This window comes from Tasmannia lanceolata, unplaced genomic scaffold (genome assembly GCF_043159265.1).
Source record: "Tasmannia lanceolata isolate RefF3 unplaced genomic scaffold, GAP_Taslan_0.1 ptg000003l, whole genome shotgun sequence".
Lineage (NCBI taxonomy): Eukaryota > Viridiplantae > Streptophyta > Magnoliopsida > Canellales > Winteraceae > Tasmannia > Tasmannia lanceolata.
This window is the reverse complement of record NW_027518680.1, coordinates 11604487-11632396: the sequence shown is the minus strand read 5'-3', so window position 1 is coordinate 11632396 and position 27910 is coordinate 11604487. Positions and strand designations below refer to the sequence as shown.

General features: G+C 39.4%; 1 protein-coding gene across 1 annotated transcript; it reads right to left on the bottom strand.

The window, feature by feature from the left end:
• Positions 1 to 290: 290 nt before the first annotated feature.
• LOC143851132 (RNA methyltransferase family protein) lies at positions 291 to 24944 on the bottom strand. The gene is made up of 10 exons (XM_077360464.1): positions 24574 to 24944; positions 23549 to 23791; positions 23090 to 23254; positions 19056 to 19165; positions 8551 to 8659; positions 4691 to 4846; positions 2470 to 2585; positions 2075 to 2241; positions 883 to 1013; positions 291 to 778 (listed from the first exon to the last, which is right to left on the bottom strand). The coding sequence occupies exons 1-10, from the start codon at positions 24877 to 24879 to the stop codon at positions 671 to 673; spliced, it is 1611 nt and encodes a 536-aa protein (XP_077216579.1). The 5' UTR covers positions 24880 to 24944; the 3' UTR covers positions 291 to 670.
• Positions 24945 to 27910: the final 2966 nt, after the last annotated feature.

The following is a 27910-nucleotide window of genomic DNA, read 5'->3' as shown; positions in this document are numbered from 1 at the left end:
CAGCGTACCTCTGTCACTTTAGTAGAATTTGTTGTGGTGGTCGTAACAGTCATGGACTGGCGTGGCAACCAATAATAGCAGATGTAGGCAAAGCAACAGCACTAGACTACCAACCAGCTGTCGCGATAAGAGTTCATCAGGTTTTTTTCTTGTCAGATGGTATAAAACCCGATGCACCAAAAAACATAGGCAGGGCAAGGATAAAAAGTTGGACGAAGGAAGCGCAAGTGGCTAGGGGCGGGGTGATGGACAACAACTATTTGGCAATTAATACTTTCCAATACCTTACATAAAATGCAGCCACCGAGAATATTAATTATTAGAGCGACGACTGTATATAACAAGATATAAAAAAATGACCCATTTCCCATGTACACCTTGTTTACACTTACATAGGTGGAGGCTGATCATAGCTCATAAAACCAGAACTTTTTTTACGAGAATGTGCGCAATTTGGAGAAAACACGTACTAGATCTCCCCAAAATTAAATGCGCTTTTATCCTCCTTTATCTTCTTTCTCGAGGATCCATGTCCCACCTGTCCATGTCAATCACCTAAAACAAGGAGGAACTACTGATGACGTACAATGAATGCTTACACAAGGAAAAACGGGGAAACCAGCAGTGAGCTTCCAGCCTTAGATCCAGTAAAGAAAGTTGGAACCAATGGTCAACACAGCTCGAGCAAGCAAACACATTCGATATGGGGGGTGTGAGGAAACATATCCACTGGCTGTAGACTTTTCAGCTTGTAACACCCTTTAATATTTTGCTCCACCTGCATAAAAGTTTTAGCAGGTTCAAGTAAATGTAGACATAAATATCAGACACCGCTCATGAGACTACTATGACTAAAAAGGATCTGACTTCGTCGAGACATACCACGCCATGACAGAGGTAGTCGAGATCACGAGCACAAGTGGCAGGATTACAAGAGACGTAAATAATGCGTGGAGCCCGCAGTTTAAGTAGAAATTTAATCAACTTCAGGTGCATGCCAGGACGATTGGGATCTGCAGGGAGCCACAGAGTGACCAATCAAATCGAAAGGTGGGGGCAAAAATTAGCAAGAAACCCTGGCATTCCACTTCGTGTCAAAACAATACTGATACTAGAAAGTCAAAATAAACCAAATTCCCAATAAAAGAAGTTTCCCATCTTGCTTTAAAATATTTTTTCTGATTGATTCAGTAAAAGAAATGCAAAAACTCATAATTTGGCATATCAATCTTTTTTTTCCCTTTAAAATGGGAGCGCTAGAGTTTGTTCAGAGAGTTTCATTTAAAAGAGAGAGAGAGAGAGTTTGTCAGACAACAGTAAAACGTTCAATCTAGAAATTGGCTCCAGTTGCACAAATAACATTGATTGATTTTACCAGAATCCATTTTAAAGAAAGAAAAAACTTTTAGGGCCCGTTTGGATACCTCATACTTTGTATTTGGATTTGGAATTGAGTTTTGAATACAGAATCAACAGATCCTCCAGCTCATGTCGAGGGAGACAGAGAGGGAGGGGGTAATTCCTGCTGGAGGGGGAGGTTGAGGAGCAAAGAGGGTGAAGGAAACTGCCAGGTTTGTGGATTTCCAATTACTTATTTCCACAGCATATTTGGAAATCTGATTTTTTTCACTGTCAGTTGCTAATTTGGAAATCAAAGAATTTGATCGAGATCCAAATCAGAACACAAAAAGGGCTGCAAATGTGAGAAATCCAAATCAAAATCTTCTCAGCATCCAAATGGGCCCTTACAGAATTGGGAAATGCCAGGAGATGTAAGCATGCTTCACATTTTGTTGGAAAAAAATAGTGTGAATAGCCTCCCAAGAGATTCACAGTCCATGTTCTAAAAAAGGGCATTGTTCCATTCACAAAATGCTTGTTCTTCATTTCCAAACATTATCCTGCTGCTATGCAAGCCAAGGTAACATTTTCATTCATTAAAATTAGATAGCCACGCAATTTCATAAGAACATGTGGTCTAGTTGAGATCCTTTGGGACTTGTTGGATAGGGTCAAAAATAACAACAGGGATTAAGCTACATGTGATGAAAAGCATTTGCCAAAAGAAACTGACCTGAAATGACAATGTCAGGCCGAGGAAACTCATTCCCGAAATTGTCACTGACTTTATTTAGATCTCCTTGGATAAATGTTGCATTGTGAATGCCATTCAGCTCGGCATTTCGATGAGCATCTGAGATGGCTTGAGGCACTACTTCATAGCCATAAATATGTCTAACCCTGGTAAAAAAGAAAACCAATAGATGCCTGAATCATTGATAATTCTGCAAGAACACTAGGGCCCTGTTCGTTTCAGATTATGAGAACCGATTGCCAGCCCTAAACCTATTATTGGACTAACATTTAAATGTAATTTTGAGCCCAATAATAGGTGTGGGGCTCACAATCGGTTGTCCTAATCTCAAACAAACAGGACCTAGATGATCAATGCATGTACAAGAGAATCACCTTCTTGCAAGAGTCAGACCAATGGTGCCAGTTCCACAGAACAGATCAAGAACAATTTCTGAGCCATCTCCTTTGAGACCAGCACAATCTTCTATAAGACTATAGAGAACCTCTGCCTGAATAAAGTCATAATTTTAGAATTCGAAGAGCTTTCAAAATTGAAAAGCATGAAAAGTGAAAAGAATTGAATTAAGGGCCCGTTTGGATGCCGAGAAGATTTTGATTTGGATCTCTCACATTTGCAGCCCTTTTGTGTTGTGATTTGGATCCGGATCAAATCCTTGGATTTCCAAATCAGCGACTGACAGTGAAAAAAAAAAGATTTCCAAATATGCTGTGGAAATAAGCAATTGGAAATCCACAGATCTGGCAGTTTCCTTCACCCTCTTTGCTCCTCAACCTCTCCCCTCCAATAGGAAATACCCCCTTCCCTCTCTGTCTCCCTCAACATGAGCTGCCTGATCTAAACATTTTGTATTCAAAACTCAATTCCAAATCCAAATGCAATATATGACGTATCCAAACGGGCCCTAATGGAACATAGTCAATCCTGTCTAACCCAAACCAATGACGATTAAGAATGTATAGTTTGCTTGGAGTGAAAATCTTCGTTCCAAGGTTTGCAAGGGACTTACACTCTTTCTGAAAAATAGAAGAAAATAAGAATGAAAAAGACACCGGCCAAAAAACAAAACATCCATAAATTTTTCACCATAAAAAATGATTTTTTTAAATGATTCACCATAAAAAGGGATAGTCGCTAACAATCTCTAAAATGACAGAAAATAGGCCCCAAAACAGCAATTTAGGTTTTTCCTTGTTAGTCATCTGAAACAAAATGAAAATGGCTAGATGGCTAGTTGCATGGGTGTTGGAGGCACTTAGTCAGAACCTTTGGTGGGCACTCTTGGCTAAGGCACAGTGTTGTCCCAACCCCTTGGGCCCAAGGGCATGGGAAGGAACCTTGGTGGTTGGCTGAAGAGACATGCGGGGCATCTGGCATGCACGCGAGGCATGACAGGGAACCATGGTTTAACTCCGAGGTACCCTAAGGGGGCTTTGGGTGCGGGATAATCTTGAAGTTGTCATTTGAAACATAATATACAACACAAGTTTTACTATTTACATCAATAACTATAGGATATAATTACACTGATGTGAGGGTTGAGGTGAAGCCTACGGCCATTTTATATAATGACTACATAGGCCAAATTTACATTGATCCCATTAGGGCACCCATTACGATGAGCCCTGTCCAAATTAGCCACAAATAATAAAAATAACAAAGTAATGTGAAAAGGCTATCCTTAACTCTTAACGGGTATTATAAATACAGCAGTAGGAACCAGTGAGATAAGAATCATTTTGACTCATCTTTCTCTATGCTTATTTTCATATCAAGAATTCAATAGAAAATAGAAAATCACCGGTGATTGAAAAAACAAAACCTGATATGCAGAAAAAATGGTTATGGCACAATTGATACGGTACACTATACCCACTCGAACTCAAAATAAATTTCGAATAGCAAGAAGAATATTGTATAGCTCTACTGATTTTTTTTAATTTTTTTTATCTTTGGAAATGGCACAGCTCTACTGATTAAAGTATTAGTAAGAAATAAACAGATCTTTCAAATAGGCAAGTTAAAAGACTGGCATCCATGGAGGTTTGTGGACATCGACAAAAAGACTTTCAACTTATGCCCGTCTTCTAATGCCATCTTCAACCAAACATCTTTTGGTAGCAAATAAAGGAGCTAGATCTTTGAGGAGAAGACGAGTATCTAAACCAATCACAAGCGATGGAATCCTTTTCATATATCGTGATTTGATTGTTTTAGATCTTTTTTTCTTTATTTAGTTTCTGTTATATCTCTTTTATTAATAAAACTGTTATAAAACAAATGGATAGATAAGTATTCCAAGAAATCCCAGAAATAATGAAAGTTGATCTAATCGCGTATTCAAAACACATTTAAAATATGTTAAGATGAAAATATTTAAGTGTATAAATTCCTCAGCACCCCATTTAAGTGTATAACTATAAATTCCTCAGCACCCAATTACCTTGTATAAGAAAACTCTCCAGTGTTATTCTATGGGCCAGGATTGAGAAGTGCAAAAAACTGATAGTAGACTCTCTAGTAAGTTCACCAACTAGAACAAGATTACCAAAGCAGTCATGGAAAAACAGTTCAATTTTCTTTCATGTCGAATACCTGGTGACTGTTTGTCTGGAAGAAAGAGTTAGCTGAAATTTGAAATGTAAGTCCTCTTAAGATCTCTGTAATGGTTGATTTCCCGTATAAAATATACTCTTCCTCCCCAACAGAAGTATTACCAACAGAGGTGTTCACGTTATTCATGATGCTCACCTACTAGTCATCAACAAGAAAAAACAAGAAAGAACTGTGTATCAAAATGACAGTTTAAAGCTTGTTAAGTGAAAGGGCATATTATATAGCAAAAAGATCCGGAAGAACATCTTGACTGCATATTTTAATACTAAAAGAAACATTGTTCCCAAAAATGACTCACTTCCAAAAAAGAAAGACTCACAGAAGAGCTGAATTAAATACATATACTGTCATGGATGACAGTTCATTCAAGCGGGATAGTTACCAGTTAACTTGTTGGGGAGGAAAATATCTTACTATGAATGATAGATTTTGATGCAGTATTTAATCAATTAGCACGGTCTTCTAGAGGTAAACCAGATATCATTTTTTAAGCCTTTCTAGGTGTAAATTATACATTTCACTGATAATATTTATTCCAAATGGAACTAGTTTTTAAAAGTAGAGCAGATATTAATTTGTATGCCTTTATAAAGTAATTAACTGCTAAAAAGGATTCCTTCGAGATTTGGAATATGATGAACAAATGGCGTTTGAAGAATGTCCGACACCCAAGGAAATCTCTATGAGTATCTTGAAGAAACAGTGGAAACAACTCAAGCGAGAAGCCATGGTCAACAAAGAAAGCTCTATTCAGATTTAAGATAAGTCCGCCCCGAAGGAATTCTTTGTCCAAATTTATAAGTTGGATTTCTTCCGGAAGGCTCTTGATGAAGAGCGTCAAGCCCGTTGTCAGTGTTGGGAGGAGATTAAGGCGGCAGAAATCGAGCGGTTGGAGAGATTAATAGGCGTTTCAGAAGGTGTCTCTCAGGTGCACGAGATTCACTTGACAGGGAAGTTAGTTTGGAGATTCGGAATCGGACAGGTGTGGCTGAGGATAGGCAAGAAGTGGACTCCTGGTTGATGGAATTTCTGGAATCGGAAGAAGATGAAGTTGTTCCTCGTGAGGAAATGGACGAACTGTTGGCAATAGGTGGTGATGTCCTCGGAATAAGTTTTGATGACAATTTGGAAGCCACAAAAAACTTATTCCGATCTATGGCTATCAGGAACCTAAAGGAGCGTAGAGAAGTTGGGAAGAAAAATGAGGATAAGGGGGCCGAGGGTAGTAACCCTGTATGAAAGGCCTTCTGGCCCAAAAATTAAAAAAGAAAAAAAGAAGAAAGATAGAGGAAAGAGAGAAAAGTTAGGTTGAAAAGAAAAAGAAGAACAAAAACGAAAGATACGACAGAATAGTGGGAGAATGGCAAAGAGCTGATTTAGATAGGTTTGGGAGGTGTCGAAGGAACTCAGGCGGGGCTATGTCTTCTGAAGTGTTTTGAGGCTGAAGGACAGTAGGATGCACTTCCACGGGAATGCCACCGACTAGATAGCTCTATGATTGAATTGTTGATTATCCAAAATTTACCTTTTACAGCCGCAGCTTGAGAGACTCGTTCTTTCTCTTCGGATTCTAGTCTGGAGGCTTTAGCTATGTTCTCCCTTCCGGGTGTGCTCTAGTTTTGAAGTGTTGGGATTAAGGAGGTAATTGTGATCCGTTTTGTGTTTCCAATTATTCCCACAAGTCTTTGAAGGTGTTGTGTCTGAGACTCTAGGATGATGGTTAGTAGTAAGAAGAGGTCTTAGCAGGTACAGGTGGTAGATACACAAAGTTAGTAAGTAGGTGTAAAGGATACAAACTACTGTTTAGAACAGGAATGGTGATACTCCAATGTAAATGTTTTGTTTACTTCATTTTGATTTGGTACCGGTATGCCGGTCCAGTCGTTCTAATATTTTGTATTGCAGGTTGGGACTACTGGTCCCAACTGCTATCTCAATATTAATGAAATATGTCAACTTTAAAAAAAAAGGATTCTTTCACATATCAAGTGTTCCCTCCACTGGACCCACCCCAAAAAAATAAAAGGATTACTTCATTCAAGAAAACAAAAAATTTGACCATCATCCATTCTAAAATACCATTTCAAAAAAAAGTGAAGGTTGAATGTGTTCCATTGGGAAAAATTAGTCCGTGCTTTTTGTGTATCTGTATCCATCTAATGTACAAGCAACATCCTATGTGTCAAAGAAATCAAAGAAGAAGAATAAAAATCAAGGCGAGAAGGGGGTTGATGTGTGTGCAGTCCCTAAATATGGCCTAAGCTCAGATTACTACCATGGACCCCATGTTGGAGCAAATGAGTTGAAACTTGGGGTAAAGGATCTTAATCAACTGCCTATAGTTTAAATTTGCTGCAAAACAGCTCACTGTTTGCAATAGTTTTGGTGGCTAGAAATGGATTGAGTAATTAATTGCTACAAAGAGAGGCAGATCAGGCATTTTCTTTTAAATAACTTAAGGGAGCACTTAATTAATTTTAGTTTATTTATTTGCATAAAAAATCATGTCGAGGGGCATCAAACCTGGGGCTTTCGTATAAGAGAAAGAAAGTGAAAAGGGGATTTTTCTTGGCTCTTGCTTTGTTCTAGAGTCAGAGTTCAGACTACTACGGTTTACCATATTTCTCTTATTTTTCTACTTGATATTGTTCTTGGATCCATTTTTTGCTGTATATTTTCTTCTTCTTTGATACTACTTCGGATTAGTTGGTAGCATAGCCTATTTGGTCAGTGATTTTTGTGGGTTATGGAAAGAGTAGGAGGAAGTAATCAATCAGATCAGCAAGACTGAGTCAAGAAAAGTTTCAAGCTTTGCAACAATTGATTGGGCAATTTTGCCAATGACTGGAGCAAGCGGGAATATATCAGACCAGTGATGTTGCTGGAATGTTGAAAAAAGATTTGAGCTTCATATTAGGTTACTTTCTATCTCTAAACTCCTCTTTCTCTTTCTTTCTTTCACTCGTCTCTCTCTCATTCTTTCTCCCATCCTCCATCTCTTTCATCCCTTTCCTATTTTATATCTCTACTTGTTTGCCTTGTTCCTTGCCTATTCCTTTCCCCTCTTACATGCCCCCAACCTCTCCCGCGCGACACACACCACCACGGGGCCCCTGGTTGGCTTCGTAACACCCCCCCGCCCCCTGGGTTGGGATCATAAACCACTTCCCTTTGTACTCATATCTCCCTTCTTTCTTGATCTTGAACTTTTTCTTGATCTGTATCATTTTCTTGATCTTGATTATCTTTTTTTTTTTCTATCCTTCTATTGGCTGTCATGGATTCACATCAGTTGGTATCAGAGAATAGGTCAATACCTAGCCCTAAATCAATCCAATTTTTCAGCCACCTTAAACATTTCTCACTACATCAATATCTAGCCCTAATTTTCAGTTTTATCCCATCTAAAACTCAATTCCTCAACACCAAACCCTTTCAACACCCGCAAAAACATCCAGTAATATTCAGCTGAAAAATTCACTACGACAACCACAAACTACATGGGTAATAATAGGTTTCTGTAAATCTGGAGCCAATACATCCAGAAGAATGCCATAGTTGACCCTATAACTAGCATTTAATGTCAAGAAGCATGCAAGGAAAATGTGATAGTTAACCCTATAACTAGCATTTGTAGTAAAAAAGCCACGTGGAAATTCATTCACCAAGGATATAACACAGGTAGACTTAAAACCTTACCAATTGTACAATTCTCTCCTGAGCGTAAATGAAACAATAACATTCATATCACTTTAATGGGTTGTGGACTGAAGCAAATTAAATGAATTAATAACTTTCTATGGGAGCTTAAATGAAAATATAGGACTTATCAAACAAACCACTTCAGGAATAGCTGCTATCTTCTCAACAACAGGCTTCAGTAGCTCTGGCTTGTAGGATGAAGTCACAAAGTTGACCATCAGTTCAGGTAGGCCAGTCTTGACATCTCTGAAACAGAAATCAAATTATTATCATAGCTTCTAAGTTCTAACAATCTTTTGCGGTCAGAAGAAACAATTTACAAACACAAATTAAAAACAAGTATTTGACAGAGACAAGTACAGCCTACAAACAAATACTAAATTAGGAACCCAGCAAATAATCACTAACAAACGTTAAACAATTGGCACCCGTAAAAGAAATAAAAGACGGATTCAAAGGGCAAACAATAACCAAGTTAATGCTTGCCGCATGAATATGTTCATGCATTCACTGACAGTAAATGATGGTTCAAAGTTCCCATAACATACTAAATGTCATGAACGGCTGAAAATACATTATGGCCATGTCTCGCAGCCAGGATTTTTTTTTTCATGATGAGTGTCTCCAAGTGGTGAGAGAGGGGTAGGAGGAGAGAGATTTGAGAGGGAACGATTGAGATGAGGGTGAGGCTAAAAATCAGGAGAAAGATGGGGGGAAACCCCACGGCGCAGGAAGTCACTACATAAGCAAGCATAATACAATATAAGACAACCAAGAAATAAAAATCTCCAAAAATGTCCTGTCAACTCTTGAACAAGCCAACCTATCTGCATCACTATTATCTGATCTCACGTCGAAACTGAACTGAGTGTCCCTCTACTTGATCTTGGTTCTCTTCAATTGCATCCGCAAACCCCTAAGGATGAGAATCCCTTCGATTCAACCATCTGACTGCATTTAGCGAATCACCTTCAAACCTCAACCGTCCCAAATCGTTGTTATAACTTGTGAGCCTGATGCCATGCAATACTACCCTCACTTCCACCTCATTAGAGTCCTTAATTCCAATGTGGTCGGAAAAGGCCCCTGCACTAGTGAGTCCAAGATTACCAAGCCGTAGAAGTTTAGCTTTGCCATACTCGGATCCGGAGGGGACCGTCGTGGTGAGGACACATCAATCTTATTAATCATATTTCAGCAATCTTATTAATAGTATTTCAGCAATGCATCCTGCTAGAAAGTGTTGTTGGTGAAACCTATGTAAGTGGGGATGATTGATTGGGTAGGGGCTCTAACTTTCTTTCTTTTCTTTTCTTTTCTTTTCGGATGGCTGGGAGGGGCTCTATCTTTCTTGCCCCCTTAATTATCAAAATCAAAATTTCAATCTCTGTCGTTTGACTTTTGGAATTGGAGGGCCCTATTCTACTTAGCCACCTAGTTTCCGCTCATGCACTACTGTGCCTCTGTTCATTTCGTCATTTTCAATACAAACAACATATATGAATGGATTTTCTCACATTGACATCCATTCAGTGCATAATCAAATTGAATGAATGTCAATTTAAACTCTTACCATTTTATTTTTTGGAGTTGGAAGGCCACCTTCCAGCTAGTCACCTATATATTCCCAATTTTCCACTGAATGTATGCATGCCGCATTCATTAGCTTGGTTTCATTTGTGCTGCTTGTATTGTAAGAGAATTTTTGCTCAACTTATTGCCTTCTCATAAGAATCACTTTTACCGTCTTCCCTCACACATTTCCTTTGTTCTTTTTTTTAAAGGGCAGATAGATAATATTAATAAACGAGACCGAGGAAGTCCCGAAGGAAGTACAAGATAAAATAAAATGAAAACAAAAACATAAAGAGTACAGTAATTAAGAAGCCGGGAACTCAAGGAGGAAGATGGTCAAACTGTTCCATTTGCCGATCTTTTCACATGATATGCGTGAAGGTGAAAGCCTCCAATTATGTCTTGAATCTCATCAATGAAGGCCACAAATCTCCACGGTGGTGAGTGTGACATTTTTTGAATCACCTTCAATTTCCACCCTATTTAAGACATTGTTAAGAAGCTTTATACCATGATGTGCGGCTCGAACCTCCGCCTCGTTCTCATCTGAAATCCCGATTGGACCCGAAAAGGCCCATATAACCTTCCCTTGATCATCTCTTAACACCCCACCAATACCAGATGGACCAGGATTCCCCATGCTAGATCCATCAAAGTTAAATTTCAAAAAACCATCGAAGGCCGATACAAAAGCGAAGCTGGGGATGAGTCTCACCCAAGAAATAAAAAGCGCTACAACTTTGTTGAAGAGGAAAGAGGGACGCCTGGATAAACCTTTGAAGACCCTAGCATTTCTTTCCTTCCATAACACCCATATTATAGCTAGAAAGGAAATACTCCACAGAATTTTACCCTTGCCTTTCCATGGACACCACTCCCATTGTTCAAAGAGCTGTGATAATTTTTCTAGGAAGATCCATTGAACACCAAATCTAGATAACAATCTATTCCATATATCTCTGGCTATCTTGCAATGCAGGAGCAAGTGGTCTACCGATTCCCCCTCTTCTATGCAAAGAGCACAGTGATCAACAATTATAATATTCCTCTTTCGAAGGAAATCCACTGCCTGGATTCTCTCCAAAATAGCCGTCCATGCAAAAGTTTGTACCCTGGGTGGTGCTTGGATGCTCCATACCTTGGCTACTTTGGAGGATGCAGCAAGAGGCACTAGGTGATGATAGAAAGATTTAACAGAGAAATCCCCCCCCCCCCCCGAGTCCCAGATCCAAATTCTTTTATCTGTGCCAGAGCGTTTGATGTAGACATTTTCCAACAAAGCCAACAGCATGTCCACTAACTCAAGCTCTCTGTCAAAAAAGTCCCTTCTAAACAATGGTGCCCAAACCACCCCATTCTCACTGCAGAAAAAAAAGTCTCCAACCATAGCATCTTTATCTGCTGCAACCACAAACAAGTCCGGAAATATATCTGATAACGGTCTAGAATCACACCATGCATCCATCCAAAATCTAACCCGATCCCCTTTGTCTACCCTGAATTTTATGCCTTTACCAAATTTCGATTTTAGTTTCATCACATCCCGCCATATAGCGGCACTTTTCTTTTTTTAATTGTCAACCGATTCCCATCTACCTGCCGTGGAACCATACTTACTTTCAATCACTTTCACCCAAAGCTACGAACCTTCACCAAATCTCCATAACCACTTACCCAATAAGGCCTGATTCGTCTCCCCTATTCTGCGAAAACCCAGACCACCCGCCTTGATAGATGTACATACTTTCTTCCAACTAAGCAACGGAATGCCTTTCTTTTCATTTGATCCCCCCCATAAGAATCGCCTTTGGATTTTTTCCTATCTAAGCGCCACACTAACAGGACATTTGGCCAATGAAAGTTGGTAGATGGGGATATTAGCTAAAACCGCTTTGATGAGAGTGATTCGTCCTCCTTTAGATATAAGTTTCCTCTTCCAAGTGTCTAACCTCCTGTCCACTCTTTCAACAATTTGTTCCCAACTTTCCTTTTTAGGTTTACCTGCTCCAAGGGGGAGACCAAGGTAAGAAGACGGTAGGGAATCCGCTAAGCAGCCCAAAATGCTTGCCAAACCCAAAACTTCTTCTTGGTGCATGTTGATCCTGAAAACCTTTGATTTGTAAAAATTTGATCTTTGACCCGTAATCGCTTCATAACATCAAAGAGTGGCTTTGAGGTTTGCAATCTTCAAAATCTCAGGAGAGCTAAATAAAAGTGTATCATCAGCAAACTGAAGGTGTGATATTTCCACATTCCTCTCACCTACAAAAAAACATGTGAGCAGACCTTTCTCTCCTCCTTTAACCAATAATCTACTAAGAGTCTCCACCACTACTACAAAGAGAAAGGGGGATAAAGGGTCTCCTTGCCTGAGACCTCTGGATGATTTGAAAAAACCTTGGGGGGATATATTAATGAGAATAGAGAACCATGCCGATGAAACACATTTACTAATCCAGGATCTCCACTTGAAGCCAAAACCCATCCTTCCAAGCAAATAGTCAAGACAGTCCCATTTCACTCTATCCATGTCTAGCTTACAAACTATACCCTGTTTCCCCATCTTTGTGTGATAATCAATCGTTTCATTCACAATTTAGTTATCAACCAAGTTCTCTGTATTGCCTATTTTAGTTATCAGCCAAATTTAAACTCTTACCATTTTGTTTTTGGAGTTGGAAGGCCACCTCACTCCACTGCTGTGCTCTCTATCCGCTTTTTCTTTTCAATACAAACTACATAAGATAAGTTGGCTTTGACATTTGTCCATTCATTACATTCATTATCAAAATATATATGTATGCTATGCTATATTTTAAAAGTTGGATTCAAACATAATTTGAAAATTTGACCAAAATGAATTCCCTTGGCGTAGGGGACACAATATGAAAAAGGTTACTAGTGAGCATACTTTTAGGGCACATTTGGCTAAAGTGATTTTTCTTTCATGATAAACTAGTGTCTCCAAGTGGTGAGAGAGGGGTAGGGCGGATGAACTAAAAATCAGGAACCAAAAATTAGGAAACTAGTGTCTCCAAGTGTTGAGAAGTGGCTAAAAATCAAGAAACAACAATCTCTACTCAAAATAGGATAGACTTTTTCCTGATTTTTAGCCACTTCTCACCCTCATCTCAATCGTTCCCTCTCAAATCTCTCTCCATCGGAGGTCTAAAAACTGCTAAACGAAAGCGCGCGAGTGATGACGCCAAAATTCGTACCTGAGAATCGGATGAGCGTTGTAGACGAGTCCGGCTGTTCGGGTTGGTATAGCTCCGATTTGTGGGTGCCTGCGCTCACAGAAAACAATGTTAGAAGGGCCCCCGGAGGGGGACTCCGGGGGCACCCTCCGACGCTCAAGTCAGAAATCAACGTCAACATATATCTAAGCAAAATGCTAATTCTTGGAGAAAGAGAGATTGGGGTAGAGGAAGATGCTCCCCTTTGAGCGTGGGGGTACCTTTTTATAGGAGGGGAGGCCCATGATGCCCACTACGTCCATCATGCCCATGATAGTGCTGGTGTGGCGTTGATTGGGCGGCGGTTACCATTGTGGGGGCTTAATTTTAGGGTTGACCGAGCAGGAATGGAGGAATGGCGGGAACTTTTGAATTCGAATGGAGTGCAATTAACGTAATGGTTATCTGGAGGTGGCGCTTATAATCGTAGGGGCCTGATTACCTGGGATTCTGTGCGGAGATCGTAGAAGGTGGCCTTGGCGGGATGTTTTGAATTTGAATGGAGCGTCTTAAGCGTAACGGTTGCCCGGACTGATTGCTTAATGGCGAGATTCTAGCGATCGCATCTGATCCCTTTTGATGGTTGGTATCGGACTAGGGGAAACGTTGTGGGCGCCTTGATGTGGTTCGGTGCCGGTAGTTCCTTGTACGAGTTTATATTGGCACGGTTGTGTGCTGACGTTTGGTCTGAGGGTCGGTACCGGGTGTACCGATTTTTCCCCCAACAATATCAAAAACCAAAAAACTGAAGACAAGTGCACCTACATATCCTCTACCATCATCTTTTAGAACATAAACATCAAAAACCAAAAAGTTCAAGACATGAGCACCTACATATCCTCTACCATCATCCTTTAGAACATGAACATCAAAAACCAAAAAACTTAAGACATGAGCACCTACATATCCTCTACCATCATCCTTTAGAACATGAACATCAAAAACCAAAAAACTCAAGACATGAGCACCTACATATTCTTTACCATCATCCTTTAGAACATAAACATCAAAAACCAAAAAACTCAAGACATGAGCACCTACATATCCTCTACTCCTCGGGATGTCTAATCGGCGGCATTCCCACCATTCGCTACAATGATTTGAGCCGGCGGCACCACTTGTTGGCCCGCATTCCCACTGTTCACCACACTGATTTGAGCCGACGGCGCCTCTTGTTGTTGGCCGGCCGCTGGAGGTGCCGAAAGCAGCCAGCTAAGCAGCCAATCATTCCCAATGAGCCCTGACACAGCCACCATCACTCTAGCCCATATCAGCTTCTTGAAAGAGATGCTAGCAAACCCTAGAACTAGGCCTCCAACCACCAGAACTATGATGAAAAAGGCGAAATGTGGGTGAGGGAACTTGAAAATGAGCAAAAAGAAAAACTTATAAAGCTCCCTCATGATAAGGAATTTCGCCCCAAGACTAAAAAACGCATTGGTTGTGGTGGGCAGAGCAACCAGTACCCAGAGGCAGAAGGTGGGGAGGAGTTTCTCTTCCGACGAAAAATGCCTAACCTAACCTCACATTTCTCCTCCTTCCCTACCTTCTGCCTCTAGGTACTGGTTGCTCTATCCTCCACCACCATGGTTTTAAATTTCGGCGGAAACGAAATGTTTCGGCAGAAATATTTTGGTTTCGTTGGAAAACGAAACGAAATCCACATTGAATCGGAAAAGTACCAAACTTCGGCCGAAATGTTTCGTTTCGATGAAATTTCGGTGAGACGTTTCAGTGAAGTACAAAATTTCACCCGAAATTTTGGAAATTTGGGTGAAACGTTTCGGAAATTTCGGTGAAATTTTTACAAGATTTCATCTGAAATTTCGTATCGAAACCAAAACGTTTCGGTTTCGCTGATAACCCAAACCGAAACCGAAACCGAGATTTAAAACCTTGTCCACAACCAATGAGTTTTATAGTCTTGGGGCAAAATTCCTTGTCATGAGGGAGCTTTATAAGTTTTTCTTTTGGCTCATTTTCAAGTTCCCTCACTCATATTTCGCCTTTTTCATCACAGTTCTGGTGGTTGGAGGCCCAGTTCTAGGGTTTGCTAGCATCTCTTTCAAGAAGCTGATATGGGCTAGAGTGATGGTGACTGTGTCAGAGCTCATTGGGAATGATTAGCTGCTTCCGGCACCTCCAGCGGCCGGCCAACAACAAGAGGCGCCGTCGGCTCAAATCATTGTGGCGAACGGTGGGAATGCCAGCTAACAACAAGTGGCATGGCCTGCTCAAATCATTGTCGTGAACACTGGGAATGCCGCCGAGTAGACATCCCGAGGAGTAGAGGATATGTAAGTGCTCATGTCTTGAGTTTTTTGGTTTTTGATGTTCATGTTCTAGAGGATGATGGTAGAGGGTATGTAGGTGCTCATGTATTGAGTTTTTTAGTTTTTGATGTTCATGTTCTAAAGGATGATAGTAGAGGATATGTAGGTGCTCATGTCTTGAGTTTTTTTATTTTTGATGTTCATGTTCTAAAGGATGATAATAGAGGATATGTAGGTGCTCATGTCTTGAGTTTTTTGGTTTTTTATGTTCATGTTCTAAAGGATGATGGTAGAGGATATGTAGGTGCTCATGTCGTCAGTTTTTTATTTTGTTGGGGGTAAAATCGGTATACCCGGTACCGACACTCAGACCAAACCTCAGCACACATCCGGGCCAATATAAACTCGTACAAGAAATTACCAACACCCAACCACGTCAAGGTGCCTACAACATTTCCCCTAGTCCAATACCGACCATCAAAAGGGATCAGATGAGATCGCTAGAATCTCGCCATTAAGGGATCAGTCTGGGCAACTGTTACGCTTAAGACGCTCCATTCAAATTCAAAACATCCCACCAAGGCCACCTTCCATGATCTCCGCACAGAATCCCAGAAAATCAGGCCTCTACGATTATAAGCATCACCTACGGATAACCGTTACGTTAATTGCGCTCCATTCGAATTCAAAAGTTCCCGCCATTCCTCCATTCCCGCTCAGTCAACCCTAAAATTAAGCCCCCACAATGGTAACCGCCGCCCAATCAACGCCACACCAGCACCATCATGGGCATGATGGGCGTAGTGGGCATCATGGGCCTCCCCTCCTATAAAAAGGTACCCCAATGCCCAAAGGGGATCATCTTCTCTTTTTCCAAGAATTAGTATTTTACTTAAATATCTGTTGACGTCGATTTCTGACTTGAGCGTCGGAGGGTGCCCCCGGAGTCCCCCTTCAGGGGCCCTTCTAACGTTGTTTTCTTTGAGCGCATGCACCCACAGATCGGAGCTCTACCAACCCGAGCAGTCGGATCTGTCTACAATGCTCATTCGATTCTCAGGTACGAATTTTGGCGTCATCAGCGAGTCTCACTGTTTCCGTCATAACTCAAAATACATGGAATTTTTCATCTCTGTTTCTTTCGTTCTAAACTAGACTTCGACAGCTTCAATTGGGCGCAAATTTGACTGAATTACAAGTTGAATTGAGTGACTTATGGTCGTTCAGTTGGAGGTAGGTCTGAAAACTGCTAGACAAAAGCGCGCAAGTCTCACTGTTTCCCTCATAACTCTCAAAATACTTGATATTTTTCATCTCTGATTATTTCGTTGTAAACTAGACTTCGACAGCTTTGATTGGGCTCAAATTTCACTGAATTACGAGTTGATTTTTAGCCACTTCATCCGCCCTACCCCTCTCTCACCACTTGGAGACACTAGTTTATCATGAAAGAAAAATCATTGTAGCCAAATGTGCCCAAAAAGTATGCTCACCAGTAACCTTTTCCATTTTGTGTCCCCTACCCCAAGGGAATTCATTTTGGTCAAAGTTTCAAATAATGTTTGAATCAAACTTTTAAAATATAGCATAGCATGCATATATATTTTGATAATGAATGAAATGAATGGACAAATGTGAAAGCCAACTTATCTTATGTAGTTTGTATCGAAAATGAAAAGGCAGATAGAGAGCACATCAGTGGAGTGGGAATACATATATATAGGTGAGTAACTGGGAGGTGGCCTTCCAACTCCAAAAATAAAATGGTAAGAGTTTAAATTTGGCTGATAACTAAAATAGACAATATATATCTGTATTCCCATCGGGATTGCGGATGCATCGGAAGCCGAGGTTAGAGCCGTCCATCAAGGAATAAAATTTCTTGCAACCAAGGGTGCTGACAAAATGATTATTGAAGGACTCTTCAAATGTTATAAGATGGCTCCAAGGTCTTAAAAAAAACCTTGGAGATTAGATAGATTTTTTGATGAGATAGATGACTGTTCTAAGTCGTTATCTCTATCCTTCAAGCATGTTCGAAGATCGGCTAACGAGATGGCGGATAATTTGGCAAGAATGGGGGTTTCGAAAGAGGCATTAGCTCTATTTGATTCTCTTCCTCCTTAATATTTTGTATCTCTGTGCCTCTTATTCCCCGATTGTATTTCCTTTTCCTTTGTAATTTGACCATCTCGGTCCTTTCTCAATTAAATTTGCTATCATTAAAAAAAAACTAAAATAGACAATATAAATGACTTGGGGAAGGAGATCAAAAAGTTAGAAAGAAGAAAAAAGGAAATGTGTGAGGGAAGACGGTAAAAGTGATTCTTATGAGAAGGCAATAAGTTGAGCAAACATTCTCTTACAATACAAGCAGCACAAATGAAACCAAGCTAATGAGTGCGGCATGCATACATTCAGTGGAAAACTGGGAATATATAGGTGACTAGCTGGAAGGTGGCCTTCCAACTCCAAAAAATAAAATGGTAAGAGTTTAAATTGACATCCATTCAATTTGATTATGAACTGAATGGATGTCAATGTGAGAAAATCCATTCATATATGTTGTTTGTATTGAAAATGACGAAATGAACAAAGGCACAGTAGTGCATGAGCAGAAACTAGGTAGCTAAGTAGAATAAGGCCCTCCAATTCCAAAAGTCAAACGGAAGAGATTGAAATTTTGATTTTGATAATTAAGGGGGCAAGAAAGATAGAGCCCCTCCCAGCCATCCGAAAAGAAAAGAAAGTTAGAGCCCCTACCCAATCAATCATCCCCACTTACATAGGTTTCACCAACAACACTTTCTAGCGGGATACATTGCTGAAATACGATTAATAAGATTGATGTGCCGTCACCACGACGGTCCCCTCCGGATCCGGGCATGGTAAAGCTAAACTTCTACAGCTTGGTAATCCTGGACTCATTAATGCAGGGGCCTTTTCCGACCCCATTGGAATTAAGGACTCTAATGAGGTGGAAGTGAGGGTAGTATTGCAATGGCATCAGACTCACTTACAAGTTATAACAACGATCTGGGACGGTTGAGGTTTGAAGGTGATTCGCTAAATGCAATCAGATGGTTGAATCGAAGGAATCCTCATCCTTGGGGGTTTGCGGATGCAATTGAAGAAGACAAAGATCAAGTAGAGGGACACTCAGTTCATTTTCGACGTGAGATCAGATAATAGTGATATAGATAGGTTGGCTTGTTCAAGAGTTGACAGGACATTTTTGGAGATTTTTGTTTCTTGGTTGTCTTATATTGTATTATGCTTGCTTATGTAGTGACTTCCTCCGCCGTGGGGTTTCCCCCATCTTTTTCTATTAATAAACATCATTACCATTCAAAAAAAAAAACCAAAATATAGATATGACTCATAGGAGGCTGTGTGCGTAGGTTTGAGATTGACAATGGCATCAAAATATTGGAGTGTATCATGTCATGGCTCTAATTCGTGACAATGCATATTAAGTCCTACTAAGAATTATAAAAGCTAAAATGTTGAAAAAGTAAAGCTTATACCACGCTGAAGATCTGTTATCAGTTTGCATACCTGCCAGTTCTTAACATTAGATGCTTAAGAAATCCAAAATGAGAGTGAACATCATACGGAGAAAGGCCTAATTGTTGATCTCTCCAACAATCTTGAACAGCTGCCAGAACCTATAAATTAGAAATTTATTCAACTGAGATTGAAGAAAATATATAATTGATGCAAATCAAAATGCGTAGAGGAAAAAAAATAACATGAGATTTGGCAGGAAAGGAAGTTCTTGCATCTAGTAAAAAAGGCCGCGAAAATTGCATAGATTGCAAAAGTCACGTATGATTGCGAAAGAAGCAGGTCTAAACTGAAGAATGGATTGCACAAACTTGATTAGTTTGAACAATGAAATTGGCATCACCTAAAGTTACAAAGAGAATATTTATGATTACTACAGGCAATCAGACTTGGTAGCAAAATTAATGGTGCAAAAGATCATGTAAGCAACAGTTCATGAGACTCTTGAGAAGTATTGTAGACTCTTTCATGTAGACCACTTCGGATGCCATGAGTTAAATAATTGACACAAGGTATGACACTTGTTTCTGATAGACCAGCATTCTTGGTCCATGCTATGCAGTGTAAAATTTGGACCCCACCCCATCAAAACATGAGTAGAATGGTGGGCCCACCCTAGCATGGGTGTGGGTGGAGATGGTGGGACCCATCAAATCAACGCATGAGGTGTAAAATGGTGGACCCCACCCTATGCATGGGTTTGAGTGGAGATGGTGGGACCCACTACATTAAAACAGGAGTTGCGAAATGGTGGCACCATCCTATGCATGGTTTGGGTGGAGATGGTACGCCCTACCCATGGGTGTAAAATAGCGGCCCCACCCCATCAAAACATGAGGTGTAAAATGGTGGGCCCCACCCCCATCTAAACATCAGTTGTAAAATGGTGGGCCCACCCATGCTATGCATGAGGTGAAAAAAAATTCCATGAAAAAAAATATTCCATGGAAAAAAGATTTCAAGTCTAGTATGCAATTTTCCTTGAAATGCGGGAAATTGTTTTATTTTGGAAAATAAGTTCCAAGAAAAATGAATTTACAAAGTTCTGGAAATTATCATTCAAAAAAAAGTGCTGGAAATTTTAATTCCTACGTAAATATTTGAATAAAAAAATTCCATGAAAAAATTCCAATAAAAATTTTCAATGGAGAAAAAACGAATGGCAAAAGGAAAAACTTGAATTTAGTATATATTATAGATGAATTTTGTAACTTGTAATTTCTTGTTTTCATGTACTCGATATACTAATGTCAGTTGTACTTGTATATTACTTGATAAACTAGTATCAGTTATGCTTGTGCATACTTGTACAGTGATTATTTAATCAAATGTCATTTATCCAAGGTCTCATAATTTTTATTGATTATCCCAAAGAGCATTCGGATGTGGTTGTACCAAGAGGACATTGAGATTCATTGTGTTTATGAAATCAAGTTGCCAGATTTGGAGAGAACGTATGCCAACTTATAGGCTCTAGATTCAAAAATCAATCAGAGAAATTAAAGGAACCACCAGAGTATGATCAAAGAAAAAAAACAAAGTATGATCAAGGATCACAATGAGCAAGAGCTCTCACTTCTTCCATTCTCAAAACATGATAATGGAATAGCATAAATCCCTCAAAACATAATATGGATACTTTCTAAAGAAATCTAGAGCCCAATTTTGATATCAAGCTTTAATCATAATCGAATAAACCTTTCGTAGAGATACAAGGACTTCTATAGTAAAGTTGGAAATTATAACATTATTTTGAATGTTGAATAAAGAAATTAAAACAATTAAACTCATATTTTATCACCAATCCCGTTAATGGACTCATGGTTGATTTTTTAGGCTTGAAACAATAGAATCTTATGGTAGATAACAAAGAGATATTTGAAACCAGATACAATCCCTTAAAGTGGACAAAGGCACTGTAACATCAAGATGTCTAGACTTGGCTCAATATGGATCTTGCACTGTATCAAAACATTATTTTCATAATGAAGTATATGCATTAAAATAACTGCGGTCATTATATTCATTCAAAAAAAAGAAATGTGGTCATTAAATAGGAAGGGACAAAATGACCCCAAAATGGTAAAAACAAAAAAACAACCCACTTCAAAAGGGCAGTGTTTCCTCAACACAAAGAAATTACTATCAACACCTCCTCTTGATAGAGTTTGTGCTGCATCATTTGCAGTCATTGGAATATGCATGAGAATCAGAAACAAGTCATTACAAAAATATAGATTCCCGTGATAATATTTGCTCGTATAAAAGGATCTGGACATTTTCAGTTAGCCCAGCAGATTAAAAATTGAGTAATTGCTTCCACCTATAAGGACCCTATTAAGTTTGCCTTAAAGATGTGAAGACTTGTAGCGCTAACTTCCACTTCATTTGAGTCTTTTATGCCAATAGATTCAAAATAAACCATTGCAATTTCCCTTCTCATTCAAAAATGCTACCATTACTAAGCTAGACCAGGGTTGCCATGGGAGCTCCCTCATAATCAGTTTTTGTTATAATGGCTAAATTCTTTTACCAATCTCAAAGGGGGAATGTGGACATTTCATGTGGCCGTAAGTGTAGACGACACTTAATTCTCCTCATTCTTAAGGTTCCTCCTAAGCATCCATTCGCAAGCCACCCTATCCCTCTGTGTTATAGCTATAGTTACTATCCAACTACCTATGACTCACTAAGCTATAAAGGGTCAAAAAAGTATGACTTTACAAGGAACTCTCCCCACTAGCAGTCTTACCAAAACCTAATTTCTTCCCTCCTTGCTGCCTTATACCTAATATTCGAAAAAGCATATCACGTGAACAAACACAAACTGCAATACACCCAAACCTCTACCTCTAGCAATCTACAATTGGCGTGATTCCTCATCTCAACGAAATATACAAGCGACTTCTTAAAACGTAGGGTGATTTGGTCAAAATTAAGAACCCAAAGAATTCTTTCTACCAACAAAAATTAAATTTTCTATGTTTTAGTGTTTCCTGGAGATGGTCATTCTGATAAGTAGATCTCCCATAAAATGATTTGATGGCATACATATTTTTCATTTTAAGAGGAATTTATTGTGATAAATTTTGTTGCTATGCGTAGCAAGAGCAAGGTACATGATCAGTTTTCCCCTCGAAGAAATCAGTTTAAATCCAATTTTTAAAACAATACTGTACTAGCAGCATAGTTGTGCAATTAACATTTTCCATATTAAGGACCTAATAAAAAATTATGGATGAGACAATTCCAATCAAGTCCGGTATTAATTTGCACCGTGAATACTCACTTCAGTGGGAGACGAATTTTGAGTTTTTAAACATTAACTTTGATGATATTTTAAATCAAAATATGGCCTTTGATTGACTAACAGGATTTTGAACCATGTCATACTAACTGATTATGAGTTTAGGACTATCTAGGAGAGCCTCTGATTCTCCCAAAGATGGTATGTTCTTCACTCAAAATACAAAGACCTTTTTGACTGAAATTTGTTTCCCTCTCTGTAGAGAAGAAGGATCCAATTGGAATGAATAATTTACAAGGTGTCTCTTCGATAGACATATAAATTCATCTCAAACTGTGACATCCGTAATGGATTAAAAGAAGAAAATTGTGTCATCAAGAAAACCAATGGATTCTTTCATAGTTTTTGCATGAGTTAAACTATAGAAAAATATACTCCAAAGAATCAATGAAGTCACTCATGGATCATGGATTTGCTATATTCTGTTTTGGTCATCTTACGACTTCAATCTCAAGGGGCTGTTCATGAATCTGGTGGCTTTTCGAAGTCTAGTACTCGATGTTCACAGTTCATGCCCATAGTCTAATGCTTCTGTTCTAATATTTAAAGCAACTTAAGAGCAAAGGCAAAAGTACAGCTTAACAAAAAATAAATGAATGAATAAAAACATGAATCCAAATATATCACATGCACTAGCAATTCAGCATATAGCATAACAACGAATAACTAGTAGTTATAATGTAAATCGAATTAAAATAAAATAGACGAACAGCCATACCGTGTTAGCAGCCTCATTTTGCAATAAGCATTTTTCAATGTTGAGGACCTTATCAAAGAATCCTGGTGCATGCAGTCCCAATGCATAACCATTTGCACCCTGGTCTTGCTTCTCAAGCAATGCATCATTAGGAATCCATTTTTGGGTACCGAATGAAAACTCCATCTGCAGAACGAAAACGAGTGGCATCATTTTATAAGCTGTTTCATAGGATAACGCCTTGAGTAGGCACTAGGAAACACCTAGACCAAAACTTGCAACATGAGAATGCTACCACACCTAACTTAAAAGCTATTCATTGAATAAATAAGGGTGCTAAGAAAAGCATACAACTTCTCAAAAACCATTCAAAAAATGAAAAATCAAAACCAAGTGAAGTTTTTTGTATGGTGAAAACCAAGTGAAGTTAGCCCATTATAAAACAATCTTGCAGCAACAGTATCTACGAACTACACTGACCTTGTTACGGTAATGAAAGTGAATATCACATGGAATAATGGGCTTCATAACAGTAGAAAATTCCGGCTCTACATTAGAAAATTTCCCTACATGGATGATCAACTCATGGACCTGTTGTTCCTTTGCTCTAACTTGAGCCTCATACAACAGGTTTTGTGTTTTACAGCCTCCGCATTCAGAAGCATGTTCGCATGGAGCAGTTACAAAATCCCAGTGTGGAGAAATTGTCTTCAGCTTTTTTACCTGCATATATTTACAAAAAAAAAAAAAAAAAAAAAAAAACTTAATCGAACAAACATAGACTAGTAAATCCATTCATTAACACAAATCAATTACAATGACAACGAACTGTAGTTGTTGATGCTAAATGCCATTCTACTTCGATAAATTTAGCTCAGAAATAACTTACAATAGTTGCAATGGCTTATCTAAATTAGTGGTTATCCAGATACACCCCACAAGAATAATAATTCAAAAGTTCACACTAGTCTTGCTGCTTTGCAAGTTCAATTCTCCACAATGATCTTTCCCCAGGTTCACTTATGGAACCTTGTTACGACTTCTCCTTCCTCTAAATGATAAGGTTCAGCAGAGAGTTATCCAGATTATAAATAACTTACGGGAGCTAGTATGGTTTATCTATACTGAAGAAGGCTTATCTAGGTTAGAGCTTATATGGATTAGATTTGCAGATTTACAACTTGAATTTAAATCTTCCCTCCTTTGATAAAGATAACAACATTATCCCCCCAAAACAATGCAAATAAAGATTGTAACCAATAAAGAAGACAACATAAATACATTTTTTTCTTCTACAGTGTTTAGCATATAAAAGGACTTGATTCTTTATCTTTCTTATTCTATTCCGTTTTTGTTCTTATCAATCGATGATTTCAACTACAATTTCATAATAATTACAATAACAAACGGCCAAATATCAACATTTCCGACCAAGCAAACGATTTTCATCACTCTGAAGAATTGCAAAAACGGTGTTCAGAGGATAATGCAAGAAAAAAAAGTACCTCTGCGTAATTTCCTTTCTTGCGGGTGACTCGGCCAAGGAAGCGCTCGCCAGGGAGAGCGCGATCACACATAACGACGAATCCAGTGTCAGCGACTTTGCAGACGCCCTTGGCCTTGAAAGCTAGGGTTTCACATACGAGCTCAAGGGTCTCGCCTTTCTTCGGGAAGAAAGAAGGAGAGGAAGGTCGAGTTTCCAAATTTTCTATGGATGAAGGAGAGGAAGAAGAAGAAGAAGAGCAACGGAGTTTTTGAAACCAGGGGCAGGCGTTTAGGCGCCGGAAGCCGGAGCCTGGAACAGCCGCCATTGTTTCTGCTCTGTTGTGGCTCAAATGCCGCAAATGGGCATACCCTCAGTCGATTTGAGCTAATGAGGATAAAGGGTATTTTGGTCAAAGAAGTTTGAGATTAGCCAGTGGGTCCCACTTTGGTGCATTCTGGGCCGTTGGGTTCCCCCCTCTCTCTCTTTGATGGGCAAGCTGGGGTTAGGCATAGACTACCCCTTCACTAAACATTAATAGTCCTCCAGTGGCAGACGCTTCATTTGTCAGTGACGCATCTGTGTTGATTTTCACAGCATTTCGATCTGGCTTCCCCACCAACATAGCCTCTCATGAGTCTCGGTGTAGAACGGCGGAAGGCCAATATTCAAATTTATCTATTTGTTGGAACTTGGAAGGGGTAGGAGAATCTTTCAGATTTAAGTGCAGAATGTGCATCTTTATGTCATCCAGTATTGTTCTAGGAAGCACTTGCTTGTGCTATGTCGCATCCATGCTTCTTCTTCTCTCTGAGTTTTCATTATCTTTATTAAGACGCCATAGAATCGAAAGCCATATCCAAGCTGAGTACGAGCAATTGAAAAGGAGATGATTATGACTTTCGGTTTCTGAGTTGAAAAGAAGACAAAATGTTTCACCTGTAATTTTCATCTTCACTAATATGTCTCGGGTAGGTAGCTTATAGTTGATGGCCATCCAAGCTGCAAAACTTTGTTTTGATATATGCCCCTTGAACCACACTGAATTATGCCAGAGGATCCGTGAGCGCCTTGTTCGACTTTGGTTCTAAGCAGATTTCATTGTGAGGACCCCATCAGTGGTAGGTTTCCATACAAGAGTATTTGGATTTCCCGGGATCACTAGAGCTGCAGAAAGGATCTTTTTAAGCTCGTCAAAGATCGGATTCTCGAATGTTTCACTCTATTTTCCATCTTGTAGTAGCTTATCCACAGTAGTTTCGGAGATATGTCATTTGTCGTGAAGCCAGTTGAGATTTGTCTCTCTATCAGATCGTCGAGGTGCCATGGTTGCTTCCAAAAATCTGTACCTTCTCCCAAACCTATGATGTTGCAATGTGAGGGCTCGCCAATTCTCTTATTTTAAGGATTCCTCTCACTCCCCATGATGCCCCTTATGCTCCGTTTGGTTGCTCTGGGTGGCTCGGAAACTAGTGGAATATGAAATCAAAAGAAATCAAACGAGAGAAGACAAGCATTTTGATTTGTCTAGAATTACCTCAGAGAATAGTGAAGTAGTGTTTGGTTGCACAGTATATCGTCGGGAAGTAGGAGTGTCATTACCAATATAGGGATAGAAGAAGGAGAGAGAGAGCACCATTCCCTAGCAAACTTAACCAAAATTCTTTAGTTTTTTAAGGATTTGATTTTAGAGGAGACAAGGAATCCACATCATCACACAAGTAATTATTACATGGGAGACATCCAAGGGAGTCCAATGTTATTTTGGCAACCAAATATGGAACGGTATGCATCCAAACCAAATTCCGACGGCTACTAAGCTTTTTTGCAACCAAACGAAGCATTAGGGAATTTTGATCATCCAGAAGTTTCTCTTACGAACATATCCTATGTGGAACCACTCCATCCAAGGGGGCTTATGTTCAATCAAAATACGCCATAAACTTTTCATTTGAGCATCATTGTTGAGGTCTTTAGCACCTCTTATTCCAATACCTCTTCTTCATTTGGTCTGCATATAGCATCCCAAGCAACATGATGCATTTTCTTGTTTAGAAATGGCCCACTCAAGATAAAGTTCCTGATAATAAAGTCTATCTCTTGGAGGGTACTGGCTGGTATGTTGAATGCAAGCGACCAGTAAATTTGGAAGGCTTGAAGCACAGTCTTTGCCAGCTCTACTCTTCCTGCTCTTGAGAGGTGTTTATTTTCCACTGAGGAATCCTATTCCTGGTTTTTACAATGAGAGGATTACAGTCCTTTCCTGATAGTCTTGTCGATGTCAATGGAAGGCCCAAATATCGCATGGTTAGAGTCCTTTCATTCATATTCAGAGTTCTGCACATCTCCTCTTTCAGCTGGTCTTTACAATCAGAGAAGATGATTTCATATTTTATGCTATTGGCTTCAAGTCCGGTGCACTTCCTTAATTTATCCGTGTACTTTTTGATGTTCTAGGCATTCTCATGAGTTGTTGTAGTAAACAACCTCACATCGTCAACAAAAAAACATATGAAATGGACAAGTACCTCTCATGAAAAGAGTCGTGATGTGATGTTCCTTACTTCAGAATTATTGGCATCATCTCCATACTGATACAAAATAGCAGGGGGGAAATTGTGTCTCCCTACCTAAGCCCATTGCTAGCTTTGACATACCCCTTAGGGGTCCCATTGATTAGGACTGAGAAAGATGGAGTTTGAATACACTGGGGTATCCATCTGCGCCATACACTATTAGACGCCTGTTTTTCCCTGAAACAGAGAAGGGCTTCACGAGAAACATTGCCGTAAGCCTTCCTTAAGCCAATCTCGATACACATGGCTCCATTTGACACCTTTCTATGAAACTTGTGGAGGATGTTTCGAGTAAGCAAAATATTGTCTTCAAATTGCATTACCTTTTTAAAAAGCAGATTGGAAGGGGCCAATAAGCTTATTCATGACATATCTGAGTGTGGCAGTCATGAGTTCAGTGGTGGTTTTATATAAGAAATTTTATACTGAGATGAGCCGTTACATATCTAGGCTGCAAGCATCCTTGCTTTTAGGGATTATAACTAGAGGAATGATAGATGCAAGGGCCCTCTTTTTGCCCGGGCAAAGAAGGGCCCTTGAATGGATCCACGTCATTTTTATATTCGGTTGAGAAACCTGAATTCGATTGCTCTTAATGACATGAATGTATTCCAGGGCCCTTCTTTAGCCCTTGCATAAAGAGGGCCCTTGCATCTATCATTCGTCTTATAACTATATTGGTGGAATTTATCTCAGGTAGAATTTATATGATGGGTGGCCGTGACAACACGTGAAGTCTAAAAAATAGGTACGGCCCACTTTTTTTGATGATCCAAACCGTTC

Bases quoted from the DNA above. Each gene is read 5' to 3' on its own strand.
- LOC143851132 (XM_077360464.1), bottom strand. From the start codon at position 24,879: ATGGCGGCTGTTCCAGGCTCCGGCTTCCGGCGCCTAAACGCCTGCCCC. The intron at 23,792-24,573 runs GTACTTTTTTTT...AAATATATGCAG, and splicing joins AGAAAGGAAATTACGCAGAG to GTAAAAAAGCTGAAGACAAT. The intron at 2,242-2,469 runs GTGATTCTCTTG...CTTTTTTACCAG, and splicing joins GGTCTGACTCTTGCAAGAAG to GGTTAGACATATTTATGGCT.